General features: G+C 30.9%; 6 protein-coding genes across 6 annotated transcripts; 1 reads left to right on the forward strand and 5 right to left on the reverse strand.

The window, feature by feature from the left end:
* Window positions 1-897: 897 nt before the first annotated feature.
* Window positions 898-3,840, reverse strand: HELRODRAFT_110162 (hypothetical protein). The gene is made up of 5 exons (XM_009015311.1): window positions 3,796-3,840; window positions 3,484-3,663; window positions 2,950-3,079; window positions 1,948-2,057; window positions 898-1,666 (listed from the first exon to the last, which is right to left on the reverse strand). The coding sequence occupies exons 1-5, from the start codon at window positions 3,811-3,813 to the stop codon at window positions 1,574-1,576; spliced, it is 531 nt and encodes a 176-aa protein (XP_009013559.1). The 5' UTR covers window positions 3,814-3,840; the 3' UTR covers window positions 898-1,573.
* A 2,098-nt stretch (window positions 3,841-5,938) lies between these two features.
* On the reverse strand, window positions 5,939-6,499 carry HELRODRAFT_151403 (hypothetical protein; the record flags this gene model as incomplete). The annotated part of the gene is made up of 1 exon (XM_009015312.1): window positions 5,939-6,499. A coding segment is annotated over one exon (561 nt), but the record flags the coding sequence as incomplete, so codon positions are not given.
* Window positions 6,500-6,763: 264 nt separating this feature from the next.
* Window positions 6,764-7,408, reverse strand: HELRODRAFT_74904 (hypothetical protein; the record flags this gene model as incomplete). The annotated part of the gene is made up of 1 exon (XM_009015313.1): window positions 6,764-7,408. A coding segment is annotated over one exon (645 nt), but the record flags the coding sequence as incomplete, so codon positions are not given.
* Window positions 7,409-12,220: 4,812 nt separating this feature from the next.
* Window positions 12,221-12,565, reverse strand: HELRODRAFT_169511 (hypothetical protein; the record flags this gene model as incomplete). Its single annotated transcript, XM_009015314.1, has 1 exon — window positions 12,221-12,565. One exon carries the CDS (start codon window positions 12,563-12,565, stop codon window positions 12,221-12,223), a length of 345 nt encoding a protein of 114 aa, XP_009013562.1.
* A 245-nt stretch (window positions 12,566-12,810) lies between these two features.
* On the reverse strand, window positions 12,811-13,227 carry HELRODRAFT_169512 (hypothetical protein; the record flags this gene model as incomplete). The annotated part of the gene is made up of 2 exons (XM_009015315.1): window positions 12,811-13,010; window positions 13,104-13,227. 2 exons carry the CDS (start codon window positions 13,225-13,227, stop codon window positions 12,811-12,813), a joined length of 324 nt encoding a protein of 107 aa, XP_009013563.1.
* A 4,313-nt stretch (window positions 13,228-17,540) lies between these two features.
* HELRODRAFT_169513 (hypothetical protein) lies at window positions 17,541-18,619 on the forward strand (the record flags this gene model as incomplete). The annotated part of the gene is made up of 3 exons (XM_009015316.1): window positions 17,541-17,643; window positions 18,016-18,091; window positions 18,433-18,619. 3 exons carry the CDS (start codon window positions 17,541-17,543, stop codon window positions 18,617-18,619), a joined length of 366 nt encoding a protein of 121 aa, XP_009013564.1.
* Between the last annotated feature and the right edge of the window lie 537 nt (window positions 18,620-19,156).

The raw sequence follows: 19,156 nt of genomic DNA on the forward strand, positions 1-19,156 counted from the left end.
ATGCGAAGCATGTCTCAAAGAAAAACTCAAAAATTATTATGTCCTGCTCCATGACTCTCACTTGGCCACGTCTTGTCTGATATACGAACAGACGGATTTGCACACTGGATTATCCAAAGTTCTCAGCAACGATGTGCTGCTGCTGGATGCAAAGGGACATCCATATTTGCATGCGAAAAATGTAATGTTGGGTTACATCCAGGCTGTTTCAAGTCATTTCATTTGAGCCATACTTAACCGTAATAATTTTGCTGACATGATTAATATTTCTTATGAACGTTTTATCGAACAAAATTTTTTTGAATTTGATTTTAGAAATAATAAATTTACTTGATCAAATAAATGGTTTACTAATAAAAATTAAGCAAATGGTGGTCATTTTTTCATTTTTATACATTTTTCAACATAAAAAAAGACCCAACCATCTGTGGCTAGCGTCAGTTTAAACTGACGGTCATATTTTTGGCTAGAAAAAAGTTTTGCCTCTAGAATTTTTTCAAAATTTTTTATGATGTTTGAATGTAAAAACAAAAAATAAGTACACAATTTTATAAAATTCTGTCATGGTTTAATATGGGTTAATTTTTCGCTCACACATCGTTTACTTTCCTTTTCTTTTCATAACTTTAATCTCTCATCGTTGCACACAACATGCTAAATTGTTTCTTGAATTCTATTGTTCACTAAATCTTTTAATGTGATATAAATCTGAAAATTTGATTCCATGGCCGTCTTAGTCACTTTTCCCATGATCAATTATTCAATATATACATATAGATAATAAATTTTTTAAATATTTGACCAGTAGCTACATACAAATAAAAAATATTTTGTGGAGTTAAAAAATTCCGACTCCGATCAAAATCTCCGACACTATTTATAAATTGTCAACAATAGCAACATGAGGGTCATTACCTCCCTATGATTCAAACATAACTACAAACCGGAAATAGAAAAAGGCGCTACACAATATCAGATATAACTGAACAGGGTAGTGATGACCGCTAACACTTGTCTAAAACTGCTCTTAAAAGTCCACATAAAATTTTGAAAACGAATCTTGTCGCACCACCATAGAATTCAATAAACTCTGCCTGCATGCAAACACTTGTAAATGTTCTACACATAAATTAGCACTGCATACTTTCCAACTCCATTGCCATTTTATCTAGAAACAGGCTGGCAACAAATTTTAATTTCAACTAATTCAGTACGATATGCTTTACACATAGAAGGCAGACAAAACACAATAAAATTTAATGGCCATATGTGATTAATGGCCAACAACCATTCAATCATTTACAATCATCAACACACATGTCTGGATCAAAGCAAGTAATGCATGATCAACAAACAAATGACTGTTAACAACCAACCAGCACCCAATATAAACTTCATAATCTGACAGCACTAGTCTCAAGTTAGTTAAATTTTGATACCACTTTACATTAAAAAAACACCTGCAAATAATTAATCATTCATTTATTTGAGAAATTTTGCAATCATATTAGACAGCATTACTGTCAACAGAGCATCTCAGTGTCAACAACAAATGTCAACAACAAATGAATCTTTAAAAAGTGGTGTGTGGTCTCGTGGTTGTGAAGCGAGGATGGTGGAGTCGCCTGTTGACTCTGTGGGTCAGAGGGAACTTGATCCTGCTGTCCTGTTAATACAATAACATACCATTCAATTTTTCTTAAAAGCTTTTTTCACATATTTTACAAAATTTAAAACATCTTTTACCAACAATGGAAATTCTCAAGCACAGAGAATTACTACAATAGTAGTTATATTATAAAATAATTTGGTAACTTTTATGACAATGAGGTATAAATTAAAATCTGTCAATTAACTTATGCATGAGAAAACTTAAATACAGATTTTTGGCATATACAATAGAGAAGGGATTAATAAGATTGATGGTTATCAAGAATAAAAACTAACAATGAACTGGTTCAAGTTCTTGGATCTGACTTTGCTTGATGGAATAGGATTAACCTTAATGATCTGGATGCTACTGGCACGAGCTCTGTGACGGGCCCCCATGTCTCTATCTGTCAACATAACAAATTAAATTATTAATTTAAATTTCTATCTATTACTAATAGAAATATGAACTTATAATAAAATCTAATTCAATCTCATTAGGAGTAAAACCTTAGCATTTAGTTGTTTACATAGAATAATATTGAAGACCTTTAAATTTTACTCTGCCTCTAACAAAACGGCTTGATATTTTTATGATAAATTGTTTGAATGTTGAAAGTAAAAGGAAATTATTGTTATTAAATAAATAGTTTAAAAAATGTTATATATTAAATAGTATGGCAAAATCATAGGACAGTGCCTGCAGTGCAATTGAAAACACAAGAGTGTGTTTTGCAGGTCCGATCAGTGGGCTGCTTGTAACAGCATCACACCCGTAACCGAACTAAACCATCAAACTGTGAACCAATTCATTACATTTCAGACAGTAAACGAACTGCACACAAATGGAGTGAAAAATTTGTGGCAATGCGCCAAACAAAAATTTAAAAAGATGACTGGTATGTGCAATGCTTGCATATCATCAAACATTGGCGATCTCACGTGGCTATGTACCATTGCAGATCGTAAAGAACGATTCCAGAAAGCTCAGAAACATATTTGACATTATCACACAATTTGAAATTGTGACACTTTATTTTGTTTCACAATTAATTATTTTTTTCATTCAATGAACAACTTATGTGCGCGTATGTTTTAAAATTTATTTTAAATACAATTTTTACATAAAATGATTTAATTTAAAAATTATAAATTGAAAAAAATTAAGCACTTGGTCAAAAATATCAATTAGGTGTTGAGTCAAATTTAAAACTCACGTGTGGAATGTTAAGGCTCTACCCTAATCAGGGAGAATAAATTTTATAATTTCAACAAATTACAAAAAACAAAACTACATACAACACTGTGTAATTGCACCAGCTGTAGTCAAATCTCTGTACTCCCTGTACATGTTGTGAGTTCCACTTCGAGAATCATAACGCAACCAAACTCCAAAATTTTTAATTGAAGTTGGCCTTTTCTCATAAATCTAAAAAAATTAAAATTTTAGGATTCAAGGGCACACTTATCATTAAACACTTTGTAGTTCACACATCAAAATAAAATTTTTAATTGAAGTTGGCCTTTTCTCATAAATCTAAAAAAATTTCAATTTTAGGATTTAATGGCACATTTATCATTAAACATTTTGTTGTTCACACATCAAAATAAATTGTTAAAAACAGAATCGGTAGCTTTTAGTTTTTAAAATGAAAATAAATCAAAACTTTTTTGGTCATTTGAATGAGACCTGACTCCCATAAAAAAAAAATAAATTAAGGTTCTTAGGACATTCACATGCATCCAACAATTTGAGTGAATTTCTGGTTTGCAAATAATTTTACATTGAAAATGTGAAAAACATTTTATCATGACATCTCTACTGTGACTTACTTGTTGACACAAAAGAATTTCGCCTTGTGTTCTTTTGACTTTTCTAAGATAGGAAGCGTAGAACCAGAACCTGGATTTCGCTTGGGGACGATCTGGGGCAAATATTCTCATCTGGTAGATGGGGGGCGTCCTCATCTTGTCGGTAGGCATCATGCGCCCGACAACTTTGTACTCTTTCAACTAAATATTTAAAAATTTTAACTAAGCAATCTGATTCGATAATCGCCCCTTGACAAAAACGACATCTCAAACGAAATTAAATTGAACAACAACGATTTTTAATAAAATAAAACACGTGTAAATAATACCAACATCTCCCTTAGCCTTCATTTTGGTTTATCAAAAAGGAAAAAGAAATTGGTATTTGAAAACACTGAATAGAAACAAAAATAACTTTTTATGCGCGGAACTTTTGTGAAACTATTAAAACTGCCGGGTTACTTCGCTAATTTGAAGATAATTATTTTGTATTTTATAAAAAAAAACTAGCTGACTCGGTGCATTTTATAACACTTTAAAAATAAAATAGATATTTTGTTAAAAGCAGAGTTTCAGGGGTCAAAAAAACCTTGAAAAAACCACAGAACACTTTTAACAAAAGGTAGTTACAATCATTAAAACATATATAGTTTTGTGCTGTGCGGCTTCATGGAAAGTGAGGCTGCCGTGGGATTTAACGGTTGCCTCCAGACTGGGAGGTATAAAGCATAAAGTCAATTTTTGGAGCTTTTAACGTAGGAACGCAAACACAATTTTTGAAGCAAATAAAGTAGCATACGTATGTAAGTACGTATAATATACAACCAATAGTTGATAACATACTACATTGAAAGGATTACCGAAAAAAGTAGTCAAAAACTTTGCTTTCTATATTATATAAATTGAAAAATGTTGATAAAAATACGATACTTGACGAAAATGCAGTTATATTTCTAAAAAATTGTATCTACGACAGTCTTAACGCTAATTATATATATATAACACATGGTACTGGATATACCAGAATTAAGAGATGCAACCTCAAAAATAAGGAAACTCGAGGTTATCGTTGCCGGAGTAGAAATCTATTCAAAATCAAGTGTCTAAAAACGTTGACGAGGAAAATAAAGCAGATATATCACCGGTGCTTCTTACTTTTAGACAAAACCACTGGAAATGATAAGACACAGAAAAATATCACACAACTCAAGCTTTAGAAGAAGGTTGAACCAGATTCATCAGTGTAACACATCTTGATTAATATTAAACGATATTTCTATTACTTTGAACCGAATGATGCCAGTGACAAACACCAAGCTAGCTTTAATATTTTTAGAGATATATTAAATTTAATGTAGACATATGACTGTGAGTGCCACTGGTTTACCATTTTGTCACGCAGAAAACAACATAAACACATATAGGAAATAGAATAATATATAACAAACATTTATCGTTGTGATAAAGATGTTCAATAAAAAAAGCATTAATCGATATTATAGCCAGAGCATAAAAATGACAAACGAAAAAAACTAAGCCAAAACTTAGGGCTAACTATAAGAGAAATACGAAAACTATAAAAATATTAAAAATACATTAACTGTGGTAATGTAACATGTTCACTACAGATGGTAGCGGTAACTTGTAACTATGTTTGCACTATAACTAATATAACAAAAAATTAAAAAAAATGAGTCTACGTTAAAAATATAACAAACATATAAAAACAATACGTTATCTGAAAACAAAAATCATTGCAATGATAAATAACAATTCATTAATTGAATACTGGTTTGTAAAATCATTTGAGTTGACTTTTCCACAAAAGCTCTCAAGCAAAAATATTTTTAAGCAAAAACGAAGCAAAAATTTTAGAAGCCGGAAAATTTCACAGATTGGTTGAAATAATAACGGCCTATGTATTTTTCGTTGCATTGGGATGGAAATCTATTATAGTAATTATTAATAATCTAACGTAATGAAAATTTAGTAAATGAGGAAACATTAAAGGAAGTGTGGAATGTGTGTAAACGCGTATTGTATGTTTGAAAAGTTTTACGAAATGTTTTTCGAATAAGCTAGGTTGCAATTAAAAGAGTACATACAAACTCGTTCAATAAGACGTTGAGCAGCAGAGGCTGAGATTTCTTGACAATTTTTCTTACAAATAAATTATATACAATAAATGATTTTTGAAAATGGCAAATGAAAAATAAATTTATAATTTGTAATGAAAAAGTCACATCAAGGAAATTTCATCAATTACTCTGTTCGGCATCGGAGTATACATGACGACCATTTTGTGGACGAACGAATCGGAAGGGGCCACCTCATTCAGTACCTTCTTCTCCTCATCAAACGTAAGAAGAAACAATTCCTCCTTACTGGGTCCCCCAATCAAATAGATTGTATCATCGTATAAGCAGCTCATCGAATAAATATGATGACCAGCACATCCAGCAACTTCAAGTAGTGTCCACTGATTTGTTTCAAGATCGTACATCTCTGTCTGGTGGCAATCGTTAAATCCCATGGCAGCCTCACTTTCCATGAAGCCACCTAGCACAAAGAGGTTTTCATTTTTAAAGATCATCACGTGACTGTGCCTACCAACGTTCAATGGAGCCAGTTCCCTCCAATCTCCTGAATGAATAGACTTTGTGTAAAAGTTATTGATGGGTACAGAGTGCTGTGGATCGTCACTTATGCCTCCAGACATGTACAAATGATCGTTATTTGATACTGCAGACATGTTGTAACAACCATGTGTTAACGGAGCAGAAAACGACCACACGTTATCTATCGGGTTGTAAAACTCAACAGAATGTAATATTATTTCCCTATCGATGTTGTTGGATACAATGTGATCGATACCAGCGATGGCATAGATTCCATTATTTGTTGAAACCAAAGAGAAACTAACTCTTGCTTCATTCATCATTGACAGTTCTACCCATTGCTGAATGTTGGGGTTGTAGCTGTAAAATGCCTTGCTACTGCACCAATTCCCTCTTTCATAACCACCAGCAACGAATATAAAATTGCCCAGGTTTGTGATGGATGAAAACTCAAAGACTGTGCTTATAAAACTGGTGTCAACATTTTCTGTGAGTACGCCATTAACATTCTTCAGCTTGTAACTGATGCATGTGTCGTTATCAATCCCAGAGTACAAAACTAAGAACTCTTTTGAACCCCTAGCGCCAAAATGTTCATAACCTTTCAGACATTGACTACTTGGATTCAACAGATAATCTTTTGCTGAAGTTATTTCCAAATCAATTTCGGGGATAGATGTTATACTTTCGTCAATATTTTCAAGATCATCCAAATCAAATAAGTGATATTTCACTGATTTTAAAAGGCGAAGTTTAAAACCTTCTCTCTGTGGTAAGTCGTAGCAAATCCATTTTCGTAAAAAATCAAAAATAGTTTTTTCATCTGCCTCAATATAGTAAGTACCATCCATCAGTTCTGTAAGTATGGTTGATGACATTTTAAAAGTATCAGACTTCATTGACAGAGGAATAAAACTGCTTGAAAAAAAAAGCAATATCTCGTGTTTAATAGAAGCAACATCCATGCAAAAAACGTCAGCTAAGTTGATAACATTTTCATAATTTAAGATGCTTAAATAATGAATCATGTAATGTCTACAGACATGAATTAGCCAATCAATGTGAAAAAATCTTGCAGCCTCCAAGATACCATTGATTGTAATATGATCAATCGTTATATAGCCATGGTAGAAATATTCAATCATGGCCGAGAAACCGAGAGAGCTGATTTCCTTCAATTCCAGGACATCCATCTGCTTCTCCTGCATGTTGTGGGAGAACATGGCAAGAAAGTAGTCACTTGATTTTGCGAGGACGTCTTTGTGGGCTTTGAACGTGTCACTGCCGACGATCAGCTTGATGTCGCACGTGTAGTCGTACATCTTCAGACCAACTTTTTCAAACTTCAGGTTGACATACTTAACTTTTACGTTGGAGAGCTGTAGAAAAGTAGAAAATAAATTTATATTATCTTATAAAATGTAGTAATAAGAAATGTTTATTAATGATGATGACTAACATAAGTTCACACTATGGTTTTCATCTTAGAAATATGAATTCATTTAACCAAGTGTTGAATTAAAAAAAAAGAATGAAAAAGTAAGAAATACAATTTTTAAAAAGTTTATAAAAATTATTTCACATGTTTATCATCAAAAGATATAACAAAAATTAGTTAATTAAATAAAGCAGAATTAAAATAACCATGGAATAAAATGTTTCTCAAAATTTATTCATTGTTTTGAATAAAAGTGAAAAAAGTTTAACAATGTAGTAGCAGTGAGTAAAAGTTTTTTAGTTGTGTTAGTTAGGGTTAGGAAAAAAGACAGCTGATTAAAAAACAGCAAATCCATGAAGAATATTTCTTCTAGAAATCTTTTATAAACTGACTTTCAACACTTGCATGTCATTTTGGACTCTATATTAATTAAATTCAATTGATGCATAACAAACCATATGAATCATTTTTCCATGTTAACAACAGGTTCAAATTTTGCAGTTCACATAATATTTAACTTTAAAATTTAAAGTTAAATAGTTTAATTTTAAATTTAACATCTCCCTGATTCTTTCTTACATTACATTCATTATTATAATTATTATATTAATTAATTTTAATAAAATAAAGAACCTCAATAATATCAGTTCTGTCTGGATTTAATTCCCCGCGATCTTCCAAAGGAATCTCCATCTTGCAAGAGAGGCAGACGAACCAATGAGCGAGGAATCTTCGTTAGGAACAATGGACTACTTGGCAGCCAACTCTTATGTCATATCAATCCAATTAGATAAATTTATTATGGAAAGATTAGTAATCATAAGACGAAAAACGGATTTAAATTACAAATGCGCTATTAACTCAGTTTGACACGGTTTGACGGGTTTGACACGCATATGTTTTCATTCGCGGGTAGATTACTGCAAAAGTATTTTTATGGCCTTCCTGGCAAATCAATCACAATATTGCAGACAAAACAGAATCAGTGAGGTTAATTGGTTTTTGGTGCTGCAAAGTTTGAACATGTTTCTCCTCTGCTCAAATAATAACAATGGCTGACAATAGAAAAGTTCAAAATTAATATCAGTCATCAACATGGTTATAATATATATATATATATATATATATATATATATATATATTATAACCATGGTCATCAAGTTTAAATGTTTACCAGGCTGTGCAGCTACATACCTGATCCGCAGATGACTTTTATGCAATATGTATATATCACTTTGGTCTCGATGTTTGATTCTCTTTAGAATGAGGTTATAGTTAATATTACTTATTTAACTGGTTCTATTATTTGGTGAATGATTGTTAGTATGAAGGCATTTATTTAGAGAAGAGTTTATTTGAAGGTGTAGTTATTGGGATTGAAACTTATTCAACAGGTTCGATGAGTGATGTTGATTTTTGTTTCGTGGATATATTGCTGTTATTTTTGTGATCGTGGATTAAATATGAGATATTGCCTTTGAGATGCGCCTTTGAGATATTGATTTAATTGGTGCTTTATAAATGTTTTAATAAAATATGTCAATATAATTCAATTCGACAATTACATAACGCATAAACCATGGAAGGGATGGCGATCCTGGTGTTATGAGCTAATGTAAGAGAACACCAAACCAGGAAGAGCAGAAGTGAAAAGAAGAAAAGGATAGTATTCGTTTGGACAAGATGGACACGTGTTTCGTCCCTACCGGAGATTCATCAGCAGCTCGATTACCTATCAGAATTATATCGCAGTTTTTTTCCTATATAGCCCCACGAATGCTTTTATTTATTTTGAGGATTGTTAGTTTTATTCGTTAGGATTTGTGACCCGAAAACCTCTGGACAGTTGCCTCGTCTTAAACCCGGCTCTATGAACATTGAACTAGCGAAATATGTTTCATTAAGGCTGTCCTTCATGTAACTAAATGGTAATAATTTGTTAAAAATTGTTTTCTGATAAAACTCAGTAATTCATTTTTAAATGGTAATACAGTAACTATATATAAGCATAAAATACTTTTCTGTATGAACATTGAACTAGCGAAATATGTTTCATTAAGGCTGTCCTTCATGTAACTAAATGCTAATAATTTGTTAAAAATTGTTTTCTGATAAAACTCAGTAATTCATTTTTAAATGGTAATACAGTAACTATAAATAAGCATAAAATACTTTTCTACATTTGAATAAACGTACATCATGTATTTTAGGTATATGAGGGATAAACACATGTAAAATGTATATAGTCAAACATATATATATAATATATATTCAACATATAAATATATAATATATTTATATATCTATTTATATTTATTATTTATATTTTTATTCTATATATACGTTTATATATGGCTAACATTTTATTACTGTCGTCACTGAATTCTAATGAACGCGCCGACCAGTTTGAAAAAAGCTCGGGATTCCCCACTCTCAAAGCAGATGTTTTCTTGCGATGCAGGACGTTCTTCACGTCGCAATCTGCGCTCCGAAATTAAAATGTCGTTTAAATGATATCTCATATTTACAGGGAGTTTATGTATGCTGTATGTATGTTATGTATGTATGTATTAATATATGTATGTATGACATGCATGTGTTTGTATATTTGTGTATCTGTTTGTATAATAATTGTAGTAGTGTATATTATAAAACATAAGATAAATGTATTTATCTACTTACATTTATTATTGATTAGTTTATTTCTACAGGATTAATTACTTTTAGTTTCTTATACTCTTTCGTTTTTTCTTTCTTATCTTCTTAACCTCTTTGTTAACTTTAACTAAAATATTTAAAATTACATTGCCTTCTATTTTTGGTTTTAAATGGAAACTAAGAGAGGAAGCATAAAAAAATGCGAAGGATTGTTAATCTAGCTAGAGTTTACTTTACATTTACACTAATGTGTTTCAGTATTGTTGTAGTATATAAAAAGCATATTAGTATTTGTAGTATTTATTTTATATAATTTTTTCTATTATTTATTCATTCATTGCAAATGATCAACAGGCAGATGATTGGTTATGTTCCTTGATTCATCTCATGTGACACATAAACAACAGATACAAAATAATCTTTAATTAAACAGAAACTTGTCTAAAGATATTCATACATTTCAGTAAATTGTAAATATCACCTGTAGTATTTCTCTTCTTTATAATTTCAAATTAAAACTTAACCAACAATGAACTATAATATTAAAACTAACATTTGCATGCTGTTGCTGGTGTTTTGTTCATCAATGCTGTTCTTTGTTGCTAGTGGTTAGTAAATAATAGAGTAATGGTTGCAAATTTTTTTATGTTTCTTCAAAATTTAATATGATTTCATTCATACTTTTACCTACAGTTAATTTAATTAGAACTTTAAGACTAATCTTTTTTCTATAATAAAACTTTTTTTTATTAATTTCATTGTTTTATGGAACCTATAATAATTTAATTGGAATAATAGAAATAAACTGATTGTTATAATAATATTTATTAACGAATCTTCAATATTTTTTATCTTTGAATCATTTTCTAATAAAACAAGCTGCAGCTTTTGAACAATTTGACGACACGTTTGCCTACAATCATGCTTTTGATGACGGCAGGACCAGTAACAACTACACTGATAGTTTCAAGAAAAATCTAAAAGATGACCTAACTGGAGGTTACAATTTTTGTTTTATATGAGTTTTCTTCCATTTCATGAATTTGACATTTTTTTCTTTGGAAAAACATTTTTCACACCAATGAAGTTCTAAATGAAAGTTAATGAACAAATAATAATTTTTGTGTGTCTGTGTGTGTGTTTTTATACAAAAGTTTAAATTATACAGGATACAATAAAGCCTATACAGGATACAATAAAGCCAAGCAGAGAACAATCGAGATGTTTGAGAAGTTGTTCGAGGCCATTCATTCAAACATTCCGCAACGCTCTGTCTGCTCATGTGCTAACAACAAATGCCAGTGTTGTGTACACTATAAGGCAGATGGTCATTTCATTTTGTATTTACTTTTCACAGTTTTTCTGGTTTATTTAAAAACTTTGTTAGATTTGTGTTTTAAAGATGTATCATATCGTCTTTATAGAATAATTTTTTTCAAAATGTGTTGAGCAATTCACAATTAATTAAACTTAAGAATGATATTGAATTATGTTAATAATAGTCTATTTAAAATAACGACATGAAAATAAATCATCACCTATTAGTATGTATTTCTGTTGCATACCTGCCCGATGTGTATGGAATAGAAGTGGATGTCATTGTTAATGGAAGAGTCGTTTTCTCCAGAGAAATTTCAGGTTGGTAAGATTTGTTTTATGATGTCGTGTTTTCGTTAACATGTGTATGTCGGTTGGATGATTTTGGTTGGAAAACATACATGCACTGTTTAACCCTCAATGGGTCCTTGCTAAAAGGTTACGTTCCCGGACCTTGGAGTGCAATTTGCACCCCAGTCAATATTCGTATGTAAAACAATTGTAACAAACTCAAATTTTTTTTAATAAAGATAAAATACGTTTTAAAACTAGAATATGCATATTATATTTTCTCAAACGATCAACTAAAAAAGATGTTAGTAATGAGAGACTCCCAAAAACTTCATATAAGTAAAATTTTAACTATATTGTCATTTTAAATTGTTATAAATCAAATGCAAATGATGTTCTTTTTTCAAATTTAAGTTATAAATAATTTACAAGATTGTTATGAACAAATTTCACAAAGTATTTTTGAAATGTTCATAGAATGTGCCGGACAAGCGTGCCTGAAACATCCATTGCAGAACATACGAGTTTTCCTGTCACACTCGCGCGGGCACAGAGGACAACGTCCTTGTGTCCTCTTTTCTTTAGTTGGTCTCTTGATTCTTCTTTTTCCAAGGTCCAACTCTAGAAGTGGGATTGCATCCATGATTGGCTTTCTGAGCCGAACGGAATTGTCCAAATGTTTCCTAATTAGTGGCTCAACAAGAGACTCCCCGAGACTTATGATAAATTGGCGACGACGTATAGCCTTAGAAGATTTATTCCAATCAGTGTTGTTGCACATCTAGATCACAAAACTAGCAATAGCAGCTAAGTCAAGCATGTTAAAAAACAAAACGGTCCAGTCAAACTCTTTCCAGCGCTTTTGTTTATCTGGATAAGTAGAGTTCCATTTGGCATAACATCGTTCTGCTTCTCTGTTTGTTTTTCTAATAACTACAGACTGAATCTCTCGAGATAAATACAATTGAAACACTTCTTTTATTAAATTTTTACGTCCATCAAAAGTGACGCCCGTTTGTTGCCGAATTATGTCCTGAACTTGCCGTCGGTGGATTGCAGGTGGTTTTGTCTGCCTTTTCGATCCACAATTGTATTAATACTAACAACGGACTGATCTACAGCTGTTTGTTGTGCTGAATCGGATGTACCGCGTGTGTCCCTTCCACGACATGATCTGCTTCTACCTCCTCTTTCTCCACTTGCTATACCTTTACCTCTTTTAGTCACTGTTGTAGAAAGTTGATTTACCGACTCTTCATCAGATGTAATGGCATCTTCCGATTCATCTTACTCATGATCTTCAGTATCAAAATCAGCACCTAATCCTAGCAAATAATCTCCATCTTCACTACTGGCATCATTTTCTGTAACATTGTCTTCTTCACTTTCTGTATCTTCCTGCATAATCAGTCTAAGAGCTTCAGCTGTTGAATAACTAGCCATGTCACGTAGTGTTAGATGAAATGCAAATAAAACGAAATGACTGACATTCAAAAAAAGGTTCAACTGATAGCTAAATGTTAGTAAAATATTATTTCATCATAATTAACAAAATTTATTAGCAATAATAATTTTTTTTGCACCCCCAATAAACCAAGTATGGTTTATTAGGGGTGCAAAATGCACCCCCAATAAAAATATTTCGGTAAAAATCAGCGCAAATGTTTATTTTATCATTTAAGACAAGAAATGATAGAAAAATGGTATCTTAACAATGTCCTAGAGCATGATTGCTGTAGTTTAATTAATAAAAATGTAGTAACCATGGAAATTGCTTTGGGGTGCATATTGCATTTGAATATAATTTATTATCCACATTGTCACTGATTTGTTTCAGTTTTTTGTGGGGCAGTTTGAAAATTGAATTCGATAAATTAAAAATTGAAATTGATAAATTGAAAATTGATATGATAATATTTGATTACGGAGTTCATCTGTCACGCTCTTAACTGCACACAGATCTTATGATGTTATTACGTTTTACAATGTGTTACTTAAAACACTGATAATCTATTACAAATCTGTTTTAAAATTTGCCGACGACGTAAAAATTAAAAATAAGACTACTGATGTCGAAGATGCTGTTAAGCAACCTATCTGCATTAATATATTGTGAGTCTAAAAATCGACAGATGAAGTTTCATTGTACTTTCTCGGCATGAACTGCGTGTATGTATGTGTATCCATTAAGTTATGTATTGCTCGTTCAACAGTGCTGCCGCTAACTGAAGAAAAATAACTTTGAATCGCATTTTGTAATAAATAATATTAGAAGCAATGAAATGAGTGAGACAAACGAAAAGTAAGAAAGTTTTCGGTCGATAATGTTAAAACTGTTGGACTTGTTAACATTGCCGAAATGATGGAGTCATTGCAGGTGCTTAATGCCTGAATCGCGCTGTCGTTACTTGACTTACTTCAAAAGAATTGCCTTATTACTGTTTTTATTCATTTTAGAAACCGTGTTGCATTTGGAATTTTATTTAATATCTAAATGTCAAATAATTGATTATTTTTAGCAAATAATTTTTATCGTGTTGTTGAACGAATAATTTGTTATGAACATGTAAGCTGCTTTATTAATTATGCTCCACATCAACGAAATCGCCACAACTATTGTACTTATGTAAATTCCAGTCAAATAGGCATAATCTACTACAATTGATTGATTAATTTTTGATTACAATAACGGAATTAGAATACATTTTAATGTATCAAGACAAATAAGATATATATTTAAAAATAATTTATTATGTACGTACCGACTATTATATATTCAATTCTTAATAATCTTAACAGCTAAAAACCCTCCACCGTTATGTCTCGGTCTGCCTTACGTTGAAAGGTTTTTGTCCCTTTGCATCGAATTCTACGACCTTGACATTGCCTCGCACGAGTTTACTGGATGTGTTAAAGTTGAGTTTCGTCTGGAGAAAGTGAAGGTCAGTAGATGTTAAGCCACTTTGAAAACTTCAAAACTTTTACTGAAATGTAATGGATGTAATCAAAATGTAAAAATTTGTTACAAATCAATTCAGTCACATAAGCAAAATTGTTTATGATTAAAAAAACATGTGTAAAAAAATTAAATATGAAATAAAGTGCCAGGATGTTCAGTTCATGACTACAAAACTTCTAACTTTGCAGGTTTTCGACAAAGATCTTGGCTGCTTCAAGCTTCCCATAGCTTTCAGACACGATCATACATTCGATGAAAAGCTTTGAAAACTAATTTTTTGAATTTACAAAAAATTGAAGTTTTTACGAATAATCATGTTATAAAGCACTTTACTTCAATTTTAGTTACTTAATTTATTCGACAAGAATTGCCTTATGACTGTTTTTAACGTTTTAGAGATCATGTCATGTTATATTTGAAATTTCATTGACAATCAAAATGTCAAGTGATTGATTATTTTTCTTGTTAATAATTTTTTGTTTTGTTGCTTTCCAATCACTGAACAAATGATCTTTAATGAACACGTAAGTTGTGTGTGACGAACAGGCGAGTTGCACTAACAAATTTTATTTTACCTGTTGAACAATTGTTTTGTTTATCGGATCTGATGCTATAAAACAAGTTCTTTAAACGTGGTCAGTTTATTTTATTTACAATTTTTAAATCACATACATTCATATATAAAAACTTTATATTAGGCTATGAATGTTCATACAACGTTAGTTGAAATGATGAATTGATGAAAGATCGCATAATGTTCAAGCAAAGATCGATAAACGTTACAATATTCGATATAAGAGAACAAAAAAAAATATAGATAAAAAAAATACTTTTTTAAAAATAGTTTAGCAGACAGAGAAGAGGAGTCAATATTTTATGGGCATGCGAAGAGCTGACGGGTTTGATTGATTAAACACACACTTCACGTTTTGAACATGCTTCTTCGATGTTTTTCTATCTTTGCTTTGATAAAACATTCAAAATACACAACCAGAAACTCAAACAAATATTTAATCCACTTTTATGAAAAAGTTAACAAATATTATTATTGTATTCCAAAGAATTTTTTTCCTTTTTTCCTTATGGTAAATGTTCAATCAGTATCAGTATCAACAAAGGCTTTGAAATTAGGCCAACGAGCTTGCAGTTTTTTAAATGTTTTAGAATATTTAAAATAAAAAGTAAAGAAAACTTACAAACTTTAAAAAATGATATATAGTGATAGAAAGTATCAAAACATCATAAATTCAAAATATATTGGTTATCGTGATGACGATGGTGATGACGACGACGATGATTATATAAAGTCATTTGTGAAGTACCCGAGCAAGCGTTTTATGCGCTAGGTAATTTCTAATGTAATGTTGATTGTGAAGGCGGTAATGACCCTGTGAACATGAGATTATTGGTCCAATATGGGCTTCATGGGCAAATGATTACCCACATGGGTGTTTTGTGGGCCCAATGCGGGTTTTATGTGTATGTGCTCCACAAAGGCTCAATAAGGGTTGTGTAGGCTTTCGCAACTATATAAAATTCAAAATTTTGTGACATTTTATTATTCCATTGTAATATTTAATGAACATTTTGAATAAAAATTCTAAATATAATGCTTTTTTTCAATAATTAATAAAATGGACAAGGTTTCTAAAAATTATATTGGACAACCATGGGTCCCTTATGGGCTATCTGGGCTAGTAGTCAAAAATTAAAATATGTGATGATTCAAAGCTAAATGTTTTTTGTATGTTATGGTATACTATGAAATGTTTTATACTTATGTTTTTATCAACTTAATTGGGTCTATTTTTATGACTGCTGTTTTATTTCTTTTAAATTTTAGGACATCGCTTAATTTTGCCACGCTTTATGTTTACTTTTCAATACTAACTCGGAAATTTTGATCGTGTTCCTTTGTTCCTTTTCATCGCGTTAAAGTTGATATATCAGTATTAAGAAATTATAATTATATAATTTATCAGTTATTTTATTCAATTTTTTTCAACTGTCTTGGCGTGCTGAATACTGATAGAAAGGTAATGATTTAATAAATTAAATAATTTTTTTGTGATCTGAATGCCCCTTTGATTTGTTCTTTGTTGTGTTAACATAACTTTGTTAATATTTTAATTTATTGTATAATATTTTAATTTATTTTATAGTATCATAACTTAGACAAAAGAATAAATAAAAAATAGATTCTTTGAATGATTATAACATAGTTTCAACTTTGTTAATATTTTAATTTATTGTATAAATAATATTTTAATTTATTTTATTTTATAGTATCATAACTTAGACAAAAGAATAAATAAAAAATGGATTCTTCGAATGATTATAACAAGCGTACTTTATCTAGACAAGACACATAAAGAGGAAGGTGGAAGATTTTTTTAATAAAATTCCTATGGAAGAAACAAATGTAGCATCATTAGTTGATCAAAATAATGAGCAAGATTGCACTACTAGGAACATCAATAATATTGATGCTAATGAAAATTATGAAAGGTACAACGATCAGCTAGAAGAATCTTTTAGTCTGCCATCAAAAATATTAAAATTTCAAGATTCTGATGGTGCTAATGATGAAAGTTCCAGTTTGTTTATGTATAATATAGTGAAAGTTCTAATAATACAGAAATTTCAAGCTTATCAACCAGCACTTCATCATCTAGCAACCTAAGAACTTTCAAAGAGCATCTAGCTACATGGGCTGTACAATATAAAATTAGCCAAAGAGCACAAAATGCATTATTGAAAATTTTTTCTGAGTTTGGATGAAGTAATAAGAAGAGTGATGTCTCACATAATGAAAAATGATGTAGCCTTTGGATTCAACATGGTTGGGAAAAAAGGGAAAATGCCATTTGGAAGTTCAAAATTATTCGAGATTGTATACAGTAAGTATAATTTAAAAACCATTTTCTTCAATTCGTTTTACTTCAATTTTAATATTTTTTTCCTTAGTATTCATTAATCTTTTTTTATTAAAGTTATTTTTTTGTCTTGCCCGGTTCCAGCCATTGTAATCCCCACATTTCTCCAAGGCTGAATCCCGTGGTAGAGTCTACCAAGGGACTCAGCTTTGGAGAACATGAACCTGGAGATGAACCTGCAGTAGCTACAATAAACATATGGAGTACTCCATGTTTATCATAACTACTGCAGGTTCATCTCGGATAGCTGACTCCTGGCCAACTCAGCCTTACATCTTTTCGGAATAAATTTATGTTAATAATTTTTGTAAAATAATTTTTTTATTCTTATAACAGGATTAGTCAAAAAATGCTTCAATTGGAGAGGTCATGAAAAGAAATGTGGAGTTAGCAGTGGCAAAATGGTTGACTGGTGCTCAAGACAGATGGTAAAAAGGCATTTCGGTTGAACAAATCAAATTCATCTGTAAGAACAAATGAAGGAAATTTTTCAGATGAGGCATCAGATGAAGAAGATGAAAATGATAATTGTGCATAAATGAAATTTTTTATACTATAACATTTTATTTTTAGTATTTATAACCTGACTTTCTCATTTAATTATTTTTTTGAACATTGAACATTTAGTATTTTTTGTTGTGGAAGTTTTATCAAAATAAAATATACTTCAAAAAATGCAACATGTGTGCGTGTGTGTGCATACTTTTAAGCCCATTTAGCCCACGTAAAGCCCGTTTACATTCTCTTATTTAGCCCATGTAAAGCCCTTTTTACATTCTCTTATTTTCCCACATGGGTCCCACGCGAATTGGGCGGTCATTTTGTTACCGGTCCCACGTGGGCAGCCCATATGAGGCCTATATGTCAGCCCACCTGTGACCTATATAGGTCCCATTTTTTATTGTTCACTGGGGAGAGCTGCGATAAAAACGAGATGTAAAATTGTGTAAAAATTGAAGCATTCATGTGGAATGGAATTGTAATTTAGTAAATTAATTTATTTATATTACCTAAAATAAATGATTATATTGACGAAATAAATAATAACTAGATGAATGATGCTCCGAATTTGTATTTTATAGACAAAAAGAGAAAGCTATTTTTGATTGAATAAATTCTACTAGCCTATAAAAATCTTTAGATTGATAAGTCTCATCTTATCAAACATTCATGTCCATTGACATTAATTAATTGAATTCCAGCCAAAATACCTTCTCTTTCCCCTCCTTCTCTCTCCCTCTCTCTCTCTTTCTCTCTCCCTCTCTCTCTCATCTCTTTTCATTCTCTTTTCTCGATTTACCGTTTTTTAACCTTTCTGTACTCACTCAAAAATTTTAATTAAATTAGTTCTTTAAATTTGAAAATTCTTTTTTGATTACGTACCTACTAAGCGTAAAATGTTTATAAAATAAAATAACAAAAATAATTTATTTTTAATAAACATTTTGTTCGTAAAATATTTAAAAATAAATTCACC

This window comes from Helobdella robusta (genome assembly GCF_000326865.2).
Source record: "Helobdella robusta unplaced genomic scaffold HELROscaffold_15, whole genome shotgun sequence".
NCBI lineage: Eukaryota > Metazoa > Annelida > Clitellata > Rhynchobdellida > Glossiphoniidae > Helobdella > Helobdella robusta.

Bases quoted from the DNA above. Each gene is read 5' to 3' on its own strand.
- HELRODRAFT_110162 (XM_009015311.1), bottom strand. The intron at 3,080-3,483 runs GTAAGTCACAGT...TAATTTTTTTAG, and splicing joins AAATTCTTTTGTGTCAACAA to ATTTATGAGAAAAGGCCAAC. The intron at 2,058-2,949 runs GTATGTAGTTTT...TTATGTTGACAG, and splicing joins TGGTGCAATTACACAGTGTT to ATAGAGACATGGGGGCCCGT.